The 17,748-nt window shown below is 38.5% G+C and overlaps 1 protein-coding gene across 4 annotated transcripts; it reads right to left on the reverse strand.

The window, feature by feature from the left end:
• Positions 1 to 1,827: 1,827 nt before the first annotated feature.
• LOC146564114 (uncharacterized) lies at positions 1,828 to 11,167 on the reverse strand. Of its 4 annotated transcripts, none has more exons than XR_014894400.1 (3): positions 4,539 to 11,160; positions 4,221 to 4,331; positions 1,828 to 4,134 (listed from the first exon to the last, which is right to left on the reverse strand). XR_014894400.1 is itself a non-coding variant. In XM_085291616.1 (3 exons), the coding sequence occupies exons 1-2, from the start codon at positions 11,164 to 11,166 to the stop codon at positions 6,216 to 6,218; spliced, it is 4,791 nt and encodes a 1,596-aa protein (XP_085147742.1). In that variant the 5' UTR covers position 11,167; the 3' UTR covers positions 5,967 to 6,103; positions 6,196 to 6,215. The 4 variants fall into 4 exon arrangements, 2 of the variants coding, with proteins under 2 accessions (XP_085147741.1, XP_085147742.1); XR_014894399.1 differs by having other exon boundaries at positions 4,221 to 4,357; XM_085291616.1 differs by lacking the exons at positions 1,828 to 4,134; positions 4,221 to 4,331 and having other exon boundaries at positions 5,967 to 6,103; positions 6,196 to 6,326; positions 6,487 to 11,167.
• Between the last annotated feature and the right edge of the window lie 6,581 nt (positions 11,168 to 17,748).

Genomic DNA, 17,748 nt, shown 5'->3' on the forward strand with positions numbered 1-17,748 from the left:
TTTTGAAGGAGATAGATTACAAAAAACGTACGGAATCCATAATAATAAAATATAATAAAATAGAATAAAGATTAGAAGAACAATACTGTGAATGCTTTTCAAGCATTCACACTAATAATAAAGATTAGAAGAACAATACTGTGAATGCTTTTCAAGCATTCACACTAATAACTAGAAAGTGCATTTTCTGAAGAAACTGCAGTGTGAATGCTTGAATCTGAATGTATGCATTGAAATGAAATAATTACTGAATTTAAGTTAAAAATGTTGAATGAGATAAAAAAAAAAACAACCCGAATTTAACCTGAAAACAACAGTGCTGAACTGCTAAAAGCTGAAGGTTACACAGAAGAAGAAGTTGGAAAAAAGCTGAAAATGTTTTAATTGTAAATTAGAAAAACCTAAGAAATGAGAAAAGAACATTTAGAGTCAGAAAACATCTGAAAGAATATTAAAAGGTCATATTCTTTGAATCACTGAATGACTAAAATGTGATCCCTCCACTTGGACCCACACAGTTTAAAAAGTTTACATCTCTGAGCTTTGAAAGACAAGATGTTGGAAAAAGAACAACGATGGCGACGTTTTGAGGGTAAAATGATGGCTTTAACACTGTGGACACAGCAGCAGTTGAAAGAGAAGTGTTTAAGATGAATTTTGGCAGAGTGGCAGAGAGAGCTCGTTAAGCAGGCAGGTGTGAGCCTGGTTGCTATAGTGACCGCACCCAATGGCTCCATACACACGTACACAGACATGCACCTCACTTTTGCTGCTTAAAATGAACAGAAAAGTCAGGCCCAAACAAATCGTTCCCAAATGAAAAGTAAAAGTCGTATTGACAAAATTCTTTCACTGTGAGCGACAGCAATGTCTAGTCTACCAAATTCTCAGTTTTCATGCCTGTGGAGCTTATTATATGGACGTGGTGACAGTGGAAAGACACCATGCTCTTCTGATTTTCAAACGAACCTTCTGAGCCATTTTAACATTAGAGTCTATGGAAGAGTTGGAGGGAGGAGGCTGTGCATTGGTGACATTTATGAAAGAACCATAACACCTAGTACAATAGTAAACACATTGGATGAAAGAGGACAGCCATGGCTACGTTTTGAGGGTAAAATCATACCTGTAGAGCAAACGCTGTGGACACAGCAGCAGTTTTAAAAAAGATTTTAAGATTAATTTTTTTGCTCCTCTCACTCTAGCAGTTGAGCTGCCTCACTCTAGCCCCAACATTCCGTCCCATACACACCCATTATAAACTCTGAAACGGGTGAAAAAACATCATGAAACTTAAACTGGAACTGAAGAAAAAGTATAATAGATATTGAAAAGATAAATACAAGTTGAATAGTTGAATGTCTTGTCTTCGTTTTAAAGTTTGAATGGTGGCTCTATGTCAATGTATGTGGAAGTAGTAAGAGTTTAAAAGTGAGTAAGTTGAATGAGGATTTGAAGGGTCTCCCCATTGAAATACATTATAAATTTTTGTTGAATAAAGTTGAATAAAATTAAAAATATAAATGTTAAAAATATGAAAAATAGAAGCAGTGTTGTCCAAAAGAATAGGAATCTAACGGTGTTTGAATGGTTTTTCTAAGTTGAACGGTTTTGAAGGAGTAGGATTACAAAAAACGTACGGAATACAGAATAAAATATAACTAGAAAAATTTGCATTTCCTGCGAAAATGCAGTGTGGATGCTTAAAGCTGAAGCTGTATGCAAAAAGTAGCTGAAAAAGCTGAAAAGTTGCAGAAATTGTAAAGCTGAAGCTGTCTGCTGAAGATAGTTGAAAATAGCTGAAGAAGCTGTAGAAATCAAAGCCAGTTTTTAAAAAGTTGTTGAAATTTTAATAACTTTGCAGAACAACATCAAGTTAACAAAAATGAAATAACTTAGCAGAAATGCAATAACTTAGAAGAAACATAACAATTCAGCAGAAATGTTGTAATGTACCAGAAGCTACAACTTAGCAGAAATGTAATAATTTAGAATAACATAACTTAGCAGAAATGATATAATTTAGTAGAAAATTAATAACTTGGCAGAAATATTACAACTTATCAGAACTGCTATAATTTTGCAGAAATGTAATTATTAGGAAAAAACTGTAAACAGATAAAAGCTGAAAATGATGACGTAACCTCAAAGTTACTTGTTTAACTGTGAAAAATGACCAGAAACATTAGAAAAGGAAGAAAACCAATTCAATTAAATTTATATAGCGCCAATTCACAACAAAAGTCGCCTTAAGGCGCTTCATAGATACAGAGAAAAACCCAACAATCATATGACCCCCTATGAGCAAGCACTTTGGCGACAGTGGGAAGGAAAAACTCCCTTTTAACAGGAAGAAACCTCCAGCAGAACCAGGCTCAGGGAGGGGCGGCCATCTGCTGCGACCGGTTGGGGTGAGAGAAGGAAGACAGGAATACCAGCCAGCAGATAAACTGATGTGAAACAAAACCAAAGTAAAATTGCAGAATTTACACAGTTGGTGAAATGTAAAAATGGCAACAAAAAACCCCCAAACAAACAAACAAAAAAACAAAAACAAACAACATTTAGTTAATAAATGCACAAGATGATTTGATGATAAATATGGTACCAATCTACAAAATACTGTCGAAATGAAGTCCACATTGTGATATATTTCAGGTGTGGAGAGTCACACAGCTAAACAATCGATGTGCATATTTAAAGAATCAAATAAAGAACATTGTTGTGGAATAAATTACAGTGAATAATAATCACTGCCCTGCGTTAGAGAGTGACTTATGATGAGGTATTAATTGGCTTAACTTTACCTCTAACAGCTTTTCACATAGTGCTGTGACCAGGGTGAAATCCATCATAAAGTAACTGTAAACAGTAGAACCATTAGCATGAATGTTATGGTTCTACTCTGATCAAAACTCAAGTCAGCTGTGTGACCTGATATAAAATGATAAAGAGGAACACATATAAATGACCTTTATGAACTTTTCAAAATGACTTTATATGTCTGACCCATTATCTCTATATATTAGAGCAGATGTGGAAAACCACTGTTAGACCTACTCTATACTAACACAAACACAGTCACAAATTCATTGCTAGTGTGACATGTGGTCCTTTTTGCCTTTGACCAATGATATGCTGGTTACTTGGACCAGTTTAGTATTTGCTGTCAAAGAGGAATGTTAACCATAAATCCAAAAGACAAAACTGAAAAAATATGTTAATTGCAAACATGTTTTTGCTTAGTAAAAGGATTGAAATTACATGGAAACTGTCACCTTAAAGCCTCATTGTAAATATCATCACAAACAGATGTTTTCCACACGGTTAACAAAGCTCCACCACATCCAATCACTGCATATAAATCTAAAAGAAAACAACAACAAATAAAATGTAATTAACACAAGTGAAGTCTAAGGAGCTTGGAAAGAAAAGCGTCTGGACTTCTTTGAGTTCCTTGAAGACGTTTCACCTCTCATCCGAGAAGCTTCTTCAGTTCTAAGGGTCAATGGTGGAGAGTCCCAGATTTAAACCCAGTGGGAGTTTCTCCCCAAAGAGGGACAAAGAACCTCCTGATGATCCTCTACCTAATCACATGAGCCAAGGTGTGAAAGTGGGTGTGGGTCCCAATCAGCCAGGGTTTTGGGTGAGCTCATTGTGAAACCTGGCCCCACCCTATCATGTGATTTCCTGAGGTCAGGAAATCACCCACGCCCACTCCCAGGATGTGAGTGGATGTTACGGTGTCTGGGGAGGGAACTCAAAACTGGATTATAGATGGCAGACAGTTGGTGTTGTAAACCACCGCCTCTGTTCAAAGATGGTCGCTCACAGTGGACGTAAATGGCTTCTTTCACTCCTCCATCCTCGCTGCACTTTACAGCGTACACCACATTGTTAAGTTTGTGTTTAGGAGTTTTGTCTTTCAGGTGAACCAGTTTCTGTCAAAGTGTGTTGCTGGGTCTAAAGTACACTGGGATGTCGCATTTGGAGAAAACTCTCCTGAGTTTTTCTGATACACCGGCTACATAGGGGATGACAATGTTGTTGTGTCTGTCTTTCTTATCCTCCCTCGCTGGTGTCTGATGTTCTTTTCTGTGAAGCTGGAATGCAGGCACACTGGACGAGCTTGTTCTAAAAAATACAGAAAAAGGAACATTTTATTTGTGTTAAGGCCTAAAAACTACAAATAAGTTATACAATGAACAATATTGAAATACCTTATAGGTGCTGCAGGCCACATAACCAGAATCCAGAGCAATCTCACACTCGCATGATGGTGAGGAAAGACATGAGCTCTGCAGGGAGGTTTGAATGTCTCAGTTGGGACACTGAAGAACTCAGAAGACAGCAATACCTGCACAGAGAGACAGAGTAGAAAAAGCATAGATTTGTAATCTATAATGTGAATTAAAACTCAAAAAGTGTCAACAAGTATAATCATTTGAGTGTGGAATTATTTATGCAATAAACAGGATTTTAATTAATTAATTGAATTAAAAACACTGACATTTTTTATCAAAGATAAAGAATCATACCTCTCTCTGCTCTGAGGATCACTGAGCATCTCTGACAGGAAATACAGTTTCCTCAGTATGAGTCATCATTGATGGTCTCAGAGGTGTGTAGTGTGGTAGCATGATGATGGTCTCCAGATCAGGCAGGAGGTCAGGTGATGGGTGTGTCATCTTCTCCATTGAAGACACACTGGTATGGCAATTCATAACACAGCAGTCTCCTTGTGGCATGTAGTTATCTGTGCAGTCCAGCACTGATGGATCAGGTTTGGCTCAGCAGTTCATGAAGATGGTGTCTGAAAAAATATATCTAACAAAACACGTGCTTATAACACCACCCACCCAGCTCAGCCCCCAAGTGTCTATGTAATGCTGGTATGGGGTGTCGGTTACTAAGTCTAATTAGTGCATCAGAAAGCAGGGGCTACAACTAAAGCCCACACTTTTTGATGTCTTTGTTTATTAGCAGCTTTTTCCAGCTGCTCAGAGAATTCTGACTTGGCCTTTATCCACCCAAACCCAAACCCACCCGGATAAAGGCCAAGTCAAACTCACACACCATACCAGCATTACATAGACACTTGGGGGCTGATCTGGGTGGGTGGTGTTAAACTGTAGTCGGGAACTTTCAGAAAACTATCCATTTACTTCTAAATCAGTTTTTATACATATTCTGTAAGCTGTACTAATGTTTTTCTCTACATAATGTATCATTATAGACATCTCTGGTAGCCTAAAGATAGTTTATAACTTTTGACATTTTTTACCTGTAAAACATGATAAGCAAAAACTCATTCATCACAAAAACTTTTGATTCTACAAAAGCTACTATAATCAAGAAAATATAATTGTCTGTATTTATTCATGTGACCCATATTAAATACCTGCATTTATGTGGGATTTATTTATTTACTATTTCATATTTTCAAGCCCTTGGAGGGGAAGATCTCGTTTGTTGAGCTACATACGTCACAGTAAAAAGATTTAGTCATTTAAAACATGAGAATAAAAGAAATGATGTTGGTTTAATAAATGTTGCAGCACATTTCAGATCAGAGGTGCATGATAGCAGATGTTCTCTGCTCTGCATGAAGTTCAGCAATGATTTGATGAAATGATTAATAACATTGCAATAAGAAAGGGTCTTCTTACAGACAGAGTAGGGAAGACAATTTTTTCAATGAAAAATATTTTTCATGCTCTACAATCAGTAAACTCTGTAACAAACATGATCTGTAATTGTTTCAAAACTCACCAGACGACTTCATGATTGGCTCGAGGACAGGACACAAAACACAGGGTTGTGGTAACTGTAATATGATCTCAGAACACCTGAATATAGACATTTCTGTGGCTGAGAAATAAAAATGAGGTCAAGCAGGGTGTTCTTGTCTGTAGTGCCAGAAGTGATCAGCTGTGAATACCCTCTCGACTGAAACTGCTCCAGAATCTGTTTTCTTCCACTCTGCAACTGGTTCTCATTAAAATCTCCACACACAATTATTGGGTGACAGTCCATTATTTCAAGTGAATCTAAAAGACTTACCAGGTTTTGCATGAATGGTGTCAAACTGTAGTCAGGGGGTCTGTACACAACAGCAATGAGCGCAGGGAATGGAGCCTGAACCTTCAACACTAAAAACTCAAGATCAGTGACATTATGCAGATACTGTTTTACCTGAACCTGAAAATGATTCCTCAAATACACAACAACTCCCCCACCACTTCTGCTGGCCATGTGAGGAAAGTTTGTGTAGGACACATGTCTGTTGCGTTTGAACATGGTGTAGCCATCCAAATGAAGACTGTCTGCAACAAAGGAGCCTTGAAGGTGAGACTCAGTGAGACACAAAACATCTGCTAAACACATTTCATGATGACTCTTGATGTCACTGATGTGAGATGGCAAACCCTCTGTATTGTGATGGATCAGTGTAAGACTGTCAAGTCTGCTGGCTGTTTCTCTGACCTGAAGAAGAGGCATCATTTCCTCAACACTGGCTTGTCTCATGGTTTGGAGCGCTGCAGTTACCTCGGGATTGGCGTAAATCTTTTTCTCATCCAAGTCCTGCAAATAGAGTCCACTGAGAGACGTCACCCTGCTGAGAGCAACATAAGCCATACCTGGTTCAAAAATGTTCTTCATTGAAACTACAGCTGTCTGTGTTGTAAGACCCTGAGTTTTGTGAATTGTGCAAGCGAATGCTAGCTTTACAGGAAACTGTCTGCGTACTGCTCCTTTAAACTTCAGACTCTCCTCTGCTCTCTCAATGTAAACCAGATCATCAGAAGCTGCATTAGCACTGCGGTTGTATCTCATAGGCTGCCGGTTGTCCATCCTGAGCCCCAGTTTAATTATGTGTCCATCATTTTCAGATCTCACCACCTTTACCAGTATACCAAAAGCACCGTTGACCAAACCGTTTAGTGTGTCCAAGTTTCTAGTCAGCATGACTCGAGCTCCTTCAGCAACATTCAGAGTGTCAGGTAAATCATTTCTCCCACCTGTAAATGGTTTGTCTCTTCGTTCCATTCTGCCTGTACATTTATCCTTCTGGAAATCGTCTGCATTGATGATTATGATGTTTGAATGAAGCTTCTTCAGGGTATCTGTGTTGTGGGATTCCACATTCTTGTTGGTGGCATAAATGTGTAAGACCTCAGTTGGACATTCTTCTGGTGCAGTCACAGCCTGTGACAACAAATCTCTGTCGCACTGAGAAAGCTCATCTGTCTTTTCTTTGACTCTAATCCTGTTCAGCATCTCTGCAAAGGCCACATCATCTTTCTGACGCATGATCTCGGTTAGAGTGATCATCTGAAAATGTTCCTGCCATAGGTCAATCTGTTCTGGATCGTAAACACAGAGAGGTTTAGACTGTCGCACTGGTGGCAGCTGGTAAAAATCTCCAACAGCTAAAACTGACATTCCACCAAAAGGTCTCTGAGTGCCTTTGATTTGTTTCAGTCTTGCATCCACATAAGCAAAAAGGGGTTTTGAAACCATTGAAATCTCATCAATAACAATAATTTCAGCATTCATCAGCTCAGATCTGACTTCATCCAGTTGGTTACCAAGTCCTTGAATGGGTGGTTTCAGACTCCTGGGTAGTTTCAGTAGAGAATGTAATGTAGAGCCATTGATAGAAAAAGCTGCTGTACCGGTAAATGAAGTCAGTAAAACAGTTGGATTTGATATGTCAGCTTCTTCTGCATTAGCAGGCAGTCTGCTCAGGATCTTTGATGCTTCAGAGTGAATACACTTAATCAGATGTGACTTTCCAGTTCCTGCACCACCATTGATATAGAAGAAAAATGGATCTGGGTTCAAACCACAAACTCGCTGAATACACCAGTCTCTTATGGCATAGAACACGCAGGCCTGCTTCTGGTTCAGATTCTGATACATTACACGTACCACGGCTGGATCTACTGCAGGTTGTTCTCTGATGGCTCTGATCTCTGTTACAGCATCAGACTGACGACTGTAGTCGGGGACATTCTCCTGTTCGTTCTCATCATCAGAATGTCTCTCAGGAAGATTCTCATCACATTGCAGCCTCACAACTTCAGATTCAGGAGCAAGATTACACCATTCATCAATCACAACATCCCTATTTTGTTCAAACTCTTCCAGTGCACTCTCAATATCCTCAGAGTTCTTCTCATACTTGTCTTTATTTCTTTTCACAACCCTTTTCACAGACTCACTGTGGTCTGAACATGAAAGTCGTACAAAACCTGAGTTGTAGAAGGACTGATAGGTTTGGAACCCTTGTGGTTTCAGTTCCTGCTCTGATCTGTGTGGAAGGTAAAGTCTCAACAGTCGACCATAATATTGCTCAGGATCTTTTTCCTGTGAACAGTGGTAATATCTGATTATAGCTGGTTTATCATTCTTTCGCCTTTGTACAAATCCAAGCTGGTTTAGAAGAGGAAGCACATCTTTTCCTTCATTTGGACCACTCACCAACCTGCACAAGGCAGCAAAATCAGCCAGTGACATTTCCTCATATTCTGGGGTCTCAGGTCTGCATTTGTATTTATCACTCAAACTTGTCATCCAAATATTACAACTGTCGTGTGTTGTGCTTTCCAGGAAGCTCATGGGCCGACTCATTTTTACTGGGTTATCATCTGTTGGTACAAATACAACACTGCGGGAACATTTTTTCATTTTTAGGCCACAGACTCGAGTCACACACTCCTGTGCGCTGATTTCTCTCTTTTTTGAGTAAGCCTGCATCACAGCTCTCATTTCATCACACTCATTGACGGTGTTCTTATCAGAGTTGTCAATAACTGTCTTCAGGTATTCAGAGAGGCCAGATTCTTTCTTTGTTATATATTTACAGAGGTATTCTATACATGAATAGGCATTCAAAATGAATGAGACATCTAAATTAGAGTTCCAGGCTTCAAGCAGGTCTGGGTTGTAATTGTTGATCCAACACTCATTTGGGTCACGTTTCAGAATCAGAGCTGTTTTCTTGTTTATGTCTTGGAGGCATTGTTCATACTCATTCATTGTCAAGTTGCATCGTGACAGAATCTGCTCTATGGTGAGGGAAGCAGCTTCAGGTTCCTTCAGCAGGTTCAACAAAGGTCTGAGTTTGGCTTTTGCAGCTTCAGTGTCTGAATCCTCATCCTGTCTCACAATCATTGTTCTTGTGGCTGGTGGTTTGGGAAACCCAAATCTACAACCAGAGTTCACACTCTTAAAGCATGTCTTTGTGTGGTTTTTGCTGTGCTTTTGTAGCTCAGTGACTTTTTTGTGCAGTTCAGGTTGTTTTTCTGGATCAGGGAGTTGAGCTGAGATGTATCTGTCAACAAAGTCACAGACAGTTTGGTCGTCATCCACATCTGCTTCTACCTTTTCTCGAATCCACAGCAACATGTGTATATGTGGACTACCTCTGTGCTGGAACTCAACTCTGTAAAAGTAATCAATGATCTCACCAAGGGGCTGTGCAGGAGAAAAAAGCAAATCTCTGAACAAAGCCTCAACACGTTTATCAAACATTCGCATGGTGGTTACTGGATTTGATCTTAGAATTTCACACTTTTCTGACCAGTCCAGGGCTTCAAAATCAACCTCTTCACCTTGCTGTCTCTTTATTGCTTGAATCACTTCAGGCCATCTCATCTCAGCAGCAGAGAAAGTGACAAAGAACTGAGGTGTTCCTATTTGGCGAACCATGCTGAATAGATCTCTGGTAGTTTTCTGCCAGTAAGCTGGAGTTCCTCTGAGTGGCTGCATAAATCTGATTGCATCTTTATTTCTTACCAGCTTCTCTACTTCTGTCTTACTTTGTAACATTCCTGATGTGATTTTGCGTCCATCTTTGGTCATAGTTTTACCTTTCCTTAGCTGTATTGTCATGCTGGAATTAGCCAAGTGTATTTCAGTGACAAACTGTGAGAAAAACAGGTAATTTGTGTCTTTAGCAAATCTTGCATCAATGTTGAAAAGCCTTGACTTGAAGTAAGCACTTGGTGTGAGTTTAAGACGTCTCTTTTCATCCAGTGTATTCTGACCAGTAGGAAACTGCACAGGAAATGCCATGGCTTCCAAATGAGGAGTTCTGAAGAAGCTAACAGGATTGTTTCTTTCTGCAGGAGCCACACAATATGTGTTATCAGTGAAACAGAGAATCTCTTCTGAAATGTCTACAGGCTGCAGACAACTTTCTAGAGCAAAACCTCCATTGTTCAAATCACTTTCTGGTTCATCTGGATTTTGTTCCTCTGGTTGTTCATCACAGGATTGCATATTAATAGCTTGTTCACTTTCAGACTCACTTTCGCACAAAAGGGCATCTTTTTCATAGTTGTCAATTTCCATTAAATCTGCTTCATTATAATCATCACTTGCCATGCTGGCTTCATCACTGCTGTCATCATCAGGTAACGTTGGATCACAAAGCAATGCATCATCTCTGATAATAATATCTGTGTACTGTGGATGAATTTGTTTCAGTTTACGCAGAGCTTGAATGAGTTTAGACCAGGTGACAGTCTGGAACAGCTGATGGCCTTTGTAGCACAGTCGTCTTTTCAGCTTTATCCTCATGATCTGTGATTGGCTTCTGATCCTCGGTAAAGAGTCAACTGTTTGTTGGACCTCAGATGGTACACACACCACATTACCACGTATGAGTCTCTGTCTCCCCTTTGGAAGAGGAATAATCTTAGCAAATGGTATGCATTTGGCAATCAGATGTCTCTCCAGAATGTTGAGATCACAAAGTTCAGCTGGAATATCCTGCAGTTCTAAACCATTAACAGCAGCAAGCCTGGGCATGCATCCACTTTTGAGGGAACTGTGACATGTGTGACAGATATACTCTTTTTTTCTCTCAACAGGAAAGCTGCAGTGATCATGACATGCTTCATCACACACATGAACAAATTTACCAGTTAGGCACTGATGAGCTACAGTCTGGTGTTTTGAGTAATTTTCTCTTTTGCAGATTTTCACCTGATTAGGAAAAGAAGCTTTTAGACAAACAGTACAAACATAAGATGGTGCTGACTTAATGTTTGATCTGAAACGAGATATGGCCTCATTCATTAAAGTGTTCTCTGGATGACACTGTAAAGTCTCAGCTGGTCGATGCATCTGGCGATATTTCCATTTTATATTCATTGCACATCTGATATTATGCATCTGTCTGAAAGAAAAACCGTTCCAATATTTTACTCTCATTCGTTCTCTCATATTGTCCTTGTGTTGTTGCTGAAATTGTTTTTCTTCTCCATACCGCTTTGTCATATAAGATCGTTTTTTCTGTTTAAAATCTTCGCTTTTTTTAATATAGGTTATATACATATGACCTCATGTAAGCTTTATGTTTCTCTCTGAATCCAGCACAAGTTCTGTATATTCTTCTTATACGCTCTTTCTGCTTTTCTCTGAATATGGGAGACTCTCTATATGTTCTTGTTACACGTTCCTTCTGCTTTTCTCTGAATATGGGAGACTCTCTATATGTTCTTGTTACACGTTCCTTCTGCTTTTCTCTGAATATGGGAGACTCTCTATATGTTCTTGTTACACGTTCCTTCTGCTTTTCTCTGAATATGGGAGACTCTCTATATGTTCTTGTTACACGTTCCTTCTGCTTTTCTCTGAATAGGGGATTGTCTTTATATGTCCTTATGACACATTCTCTTTTTCTCTCTCTAATTTTAGCACTTTCCCTATACATCTTTCTAAAATGTTCTCTCTGTTTCTCCTTATAGGTAGCATTTAATTTATACAATTCATTTTTGTACATGCTCTTTTTCTGTCTGTGATCAGGATCATTACACTTCTTAGTTGAGTTTTTTTTCTTTGTCTTGAAGCTTTCATCAAACCTGTACATCTGCCTTTCTTTCGTCTTCTGATTTTCCTTTCTCTGTGGTAGCTTTTGTTGGGTCAATAATCTTCTCCTCATTTTTTGCCTTTCATGTTTACTATATTTCAGCAGTTTATCTGAGAGTTCCTCTGTTATCTTAGTTGAACTGGAGGCACTGTTTGAATCATTCTGAGGAACAGAATCTGATGTTACCTGAGTGTCTCTTACAGAAGATGCAGAGGTTTCTATTTCTAAATAATCAGAAGGACGATTGTTCAGCTCAGCAGCTGGCTCATTTGAATAATCCACTCTGGATGACATCACTTCAGTAGCTAAAGTGTCGGCCACAGTGTTCTGTGTCTGCTCAGTGGACTTTGGAGTTTCAAATTCAGGTTCATTTAAAGCTGGTGCTGGAACAGTTGTAGCTGTTTGTCTGTTTTCATCAGCATCTCTTTGGTCAGCAGCGTTTTCACTGTGAAACTCGATGGGCTGTAGCTCATAAGTGCAGCTTGGTGCGATGCTGAACATTCTGTACAAACGTTTGATCCTGTCAATCATGTCATTAAGACGTGTGAACTTCAACATAACTGCAGTTCCACCACTTGCACTTAGCGACAATGGCATACCAGTAGACTTACGTGGGTGAGGGTCAAAATATGCATATTCACCTGAAGTCAGCCTGCTAACAGCGATGACTGTTCCTCCCATGACTAGCAAAGCGTAGCGAACGTCTGAAGCCAAACACTGTAGTCCCTGTTCAAGGCTCGGAAAGTGATCTGTACCATCAAATGTGCCGTAATGAGCAAACTGAGACATGTCGACTTGATACTCGTGTCTGCGGCTGGTAACAACTGAAGGAAGTTCATCGCAGGCTAGAAACACACTGTTCACAAACCTCAGTCTGGCATCTGAATAGACTGCATGGCCTTTGTCCAACACACGGTTTAGATCTGCTCTGGTAATAAATTCATCCTCGTGTAAGAATGACAGGAAAACCAAACTGTTAGCCATGCATTGCTGATTCCGGTACTTTCCATACCTAGGAGCGGCCTGGCTTCGGGAAGCACAGACGCTACTCACTCGTGGACTTTCACTGTTTGTAACCTGTACATGAGACTGTCCTGGAGCTTGTCCATCATGCTGTGTTTGTACAGTTAGCTGGGGTTTAGTCTGGATTACCTGCATAACTTCAGGCTCTGGGACAGACACTGAGGGAACACTTCTTTTTACCACATCTGCATAAGACACTGTGGCTGTCTGAACACTGCTCTGCACTTCTGTGCTGGGAAAAGCTGAAACACAAACCTTTACCTGCTCACTGCTCTGAGAAACATTCACCTGTTCTTTCTGCTTTTGCCATCTAAGCTTCAAGGACTGCGACCTTTGACTTTTTCTTGGCATTTTGCTGAAGTACAATCTGGAGCTTATATGTGGTTATACACAAATATAAACAAAACTGAACCTTGAAACACAGAAAAACTTATAACTCCTTAAGTTACTGTTAAATCTGAGAAATGTACTATTATACTATAAAATGTTTTTATGAATATATGAATAGATGTTAAAAAGCTGATTTGTACTCCAAACTCAAAATAAAGGAAATTCAAAGTTCTCTGGAAACAATTTGGTCCGTTTTATTGTACCTCTTTTAGAAACGGGGTTTCTTCAGCTGGATGTTCTGCAGCAGTCAGGAAACAGGAAGTCTGGGTCCTCAGGCACTTCTCGATGACAATACTGACTGAATACTTACACTGAGTGACAAAATGGGTTAGTCCTTAAATAATAATACTATAAACTTGCAGTCAAATGTTATAGCCAATGAAACAGACTAACAGACTGGATCTGATTTATTATTTATCTGAATGTATGTATTACAAAATAACCAGATTATCTTATTACAAATAAACTTATAAAAAGGTGATATTTTATACAATTGATCAAAGTAAGCCAAACTAGCAGTCCAAACTAAAGTCTAATGCAAAATGAAAATGACAAATGTAGGGCTGTGTAAGTAGTTTCTACTATAAGTTCTACTGTACTGTAATTCTACTACTGTATATTCAACTTGTAATTTAAAGCAAAATGACTGAATGTGAGAGAGCTTAATGACAGGAAAGAAAGAGCAGTGAGAGCAGAGATCTCTCAGAATTCTGTAACAGATAGATCAAGTTCTGGTAACTTGGATTTCTGAAAATTGGATTCTGAAAGGATTCTCAAAACTTGGATTCTCAAATTAGATAGAGCAGTAGAGATAGAGGGATACAAGATGGAATGGCTTTCAAATTAGATAGAGCGGTAGGGATAGAGGGATACAAGATAGAATGGCTTTCAAATTAGATAGAGCAGTAGGGATAGAGGGATACAAGATAGAATGGCTTTCAAATTAGATAGAGCAGTAGGGATAGAGGGATACAAGATAGAATGGCTTTCAAATTAGATAGAGCAGTAGGGATAGAGGGATACAAGATAGAATGGCTTTCAAATTAGATAGAGCAGTAGGGATAGAGGGATACAAGATAGAATGGCTTTCAAATTAGATAGAGCAGTAGGGATAGAGGGATACAAGATAGAATGGCTTTCAAATTAGATAGAGTTGGGAGAGTGATAGGATAGACAGAATTGCTTATAATGATAGAGAGAGAGAGAGGATCTTCTGCAGCAGGTCACCTGTAAGACACAAAAGGCATGGAATTAGTCATATTTCCAACATGCTTGGATTTACCATATTCTTCAGACTATATGGCACACCTAAAATCCTGTCATTATCTCAAAAACATACAATGTGCCTAGCGTATCGATTCTGGTTATGCTTACTGACCTCAAACGGGATTTCTGTGGTACACAGCGCTCAAAATTCTGTCAAATATTTTAGTAAGACTTCGTAAGCTACAAAGCTGCGCTGCTTGATGTATTGTCAGAGCATTATGGCTACCATAGTCAGGACCCTCGCAGAGTAATTCGTACGGTGCTTCAACATAACATTATGGTGTGTGTACAAGGACCTGGCACGTGCTAAGAGACATGCTTAAGAAGCAGATTTCAAACTGATCAACCCATGAAGAGTTTGATGGATTTGTGGATGAGGAATGAACTGAAAAAGTGAGTGTATTGTTCTGTATTTTATGTGTTACAACTGAACAGTGTTGAGAGTTGTTTGTGAATGACTTGAATAAAGTTTGACTTATCTGACTGTTTGTTTGGCTTAATCTGCCTTAAAAACAGAATTGTTTATTGACGTTATGCCTTATAATCTCAAAAATACAATACATGTAGGGCTTTAAATACTAAAGACTTCTACAGTAAATTATTGGACTGAACAGAATGACAATGTTTAACAAATGATGGTGGAACTGTTATAAGGACATTTTTACATTCTATTAAAACAATAAACTAAGTCTATAAACTCAAACTAAGACGTGCTGCTACAGTAACTTACTGTAAATATTAAATGGTCCAACAAAACCAACACACTGAGGTTACAGCACAGTTTCAGGTCACTCTGTATGAATTTTGGCAAAATGAGAAATTTGGAGACAGCTAGTTTCTACATATTTCAGTCACATTTGGGGCATGTTTGATGCACAGCAATAAGCACTACACTAAATCTATAATAAACTTATCATAGCTGATATAAAGGCCTAATTAGCAAAATTTAGTATGATGATCATTTCTTTGTAGATCATTTCATGATAAAAAGAACAGAAGTGAGTGCTGTATCTGAGCTGTTGCATGTAAGATCTTTGCTGGACATTCCCACATTTCTTAAACAAACAAACAAACAAACATGACTTTCAGACAGTTCATCTTTTGTAAATTAGGCCAGGATTATTTTCAAAAAACAGCCTTGATAAAAATATCAGGCCACTATAAAATGTCTTATGTTTATGTTTTCATCCCACCTATACTTTGCAAGTCATTATGACAAATTACAAAAAGCAGTTTTTAGGCAGTGATTTAAGGGAAGAAGCTTTTGAAATCCACAATGCCCTACCACCAGTGGTCTCAAACTCTGGTCCTTAAGGCCTGGTGTCCAGAAACTTTTCTATGTGTCCCTGTTGCAACACACCTGAATAACATTAGTAGGTCATTAGCAAAACTCTACAGAACCTGACTGCATGCTGAGGTGGTAATTCAGGAATTTGATTCATGTTATAGCAGCTCATGAGTGAATGAACATGATGCAATGAAAGTACTTTTAGAAGTACATTTTTCCAAACACTTAAATTACTTACATTTGAGTAGTCTTAGGGGATGCCACTTCAGCACACAGTCAAATTCTATACTCTCACTAATGACCTACAAATGTTATTCAGGTGTTTTGTAACAGGGACACGTGGAAAAGCTTCAGGACACCGGCACTTGAAGAGTGGAGTTTGAGACCCCTGTCCTATGTGAATATTTAATTGTCCCTAAACTGCTAGTCGTGAGCTGCTCTAATGTGAAACAAACACATATAGTTCTGTAAAGGTTTACAAAGAGACTACTAAGGATCTGGAGACCTCAGAAAACAGAAACCCTCCCAGATGTTGTAGCTGAACATGCAAAAACAAGTTGCCTAATAATATCTCGATGATAACCAAGAGCTGTGCTGACTAACTGCACTAAACTGAATCATCTATAGTGAGAGAAAAACACCAGCATTAAAGTCAAACATGGTGCTGTTACTGTGATGTCCCAGAGTTCCTTTACTACTTCAGGACCTACATCAACTCATCAGGTCCTGGGCTTAAGTTTAATCACACTTAGGATCTGAAGCACACAAGCAAGTCCAATTGAATGAATGAAACAAAACACATGGTGTAAACTAATCAGTCTGGACTTTAATGAAATTAAGATTCTTGGCATGACTTGAAAACCCTATATTGGGCCTTAATTAAGACTTTTTTCTTTTCTTTTTTTGCCTGTCCTGTTTGGATCTAATTATGACAATTCTGAAATTATAGTGGACCAAAATCAACCAGTGATGTAAACCAGTCATTACCAGTTACTGTAAATGCTTGATGGTAATTGTTGCTATCAGGGCATCCACAGCTGGGTATTAGAGACCAACATGTTTTTACATTAGACCAGGTTGTTCTGGTTCAAAAATGAAATCATCACTTTAAAACTGCTTTTTGTATTTATCCAGGTCATCCTTGTTAGATGATTTGAAACATGTGAAAAAAGCATAAACAAAATAAATCTGCAAGGAAGAAAGACCTTTCTCAGCACTGTACCGCAGACAAAACCTTTACTTACCAGACTTGCGACGATCAGATCAGTATCCTAGAGAAAGGAAACAACACATCAGATCACTGTTTAATGACTTACACTGTTGAACCTCTTCGCACACAATCCAATTTACTGTGACATGAAATAACTAGTAAAATCCTCAATTTCTTCAAGCCTTTATGAACTCACTGTAGTCTAAAGAGGACAAACTTCAGTTACAGAGTCTCACATGGTGATAACATGTGTAATAAAGGCATGCATACTACAGAAGTGCAAAAAAGAGGCACCAATATTTGTTGGTACAGATTATGGCTTTTTAGCTCCATCATTTTCTATCACAAGACAGTGCTTAATAAAGTGTGAAAAAAACCACAACTGTTAGAATCAACGGAAAACCTAATGAGGTTTTAGTTCTGATCTGAATATGTAAATCCTAAAATACATGTAAATTCTGACATGTTATAGTAACAACAGTGGCACACCATTTTTGCAATTACAAAAATTATAATAAAGAGTCCTTCCATTGTACCTGTTGGCAGGAATCTTTTTGTATTTTTCAATATTTCCCTTTTATATAAAATTTTAAACACATTGTATCAAGCAAATTATTAAGAAACTGATTTAAACTTAGTGTACATAAATTACACACAGGCTTTAACATACACAACATTGCCTACTCA

This window comes from Mchenga conophoros, linkage group LG11 (assembly GCF_057382185.1).
Source record: "Mchenga conophoros isolate Kocher_MC1m ecotype Shallow Benthic linkage group LG11, M_conophoros_male_GT1.1, whole genome shotgun sequence".
Classification (NCBI taxonomy): domain Eukaryota; kingdom Metazoa; phylum Chordata; class Actinopteri; order Cichliformes; family Cichlidae; genus Mchenga; species Mchenga conophoros.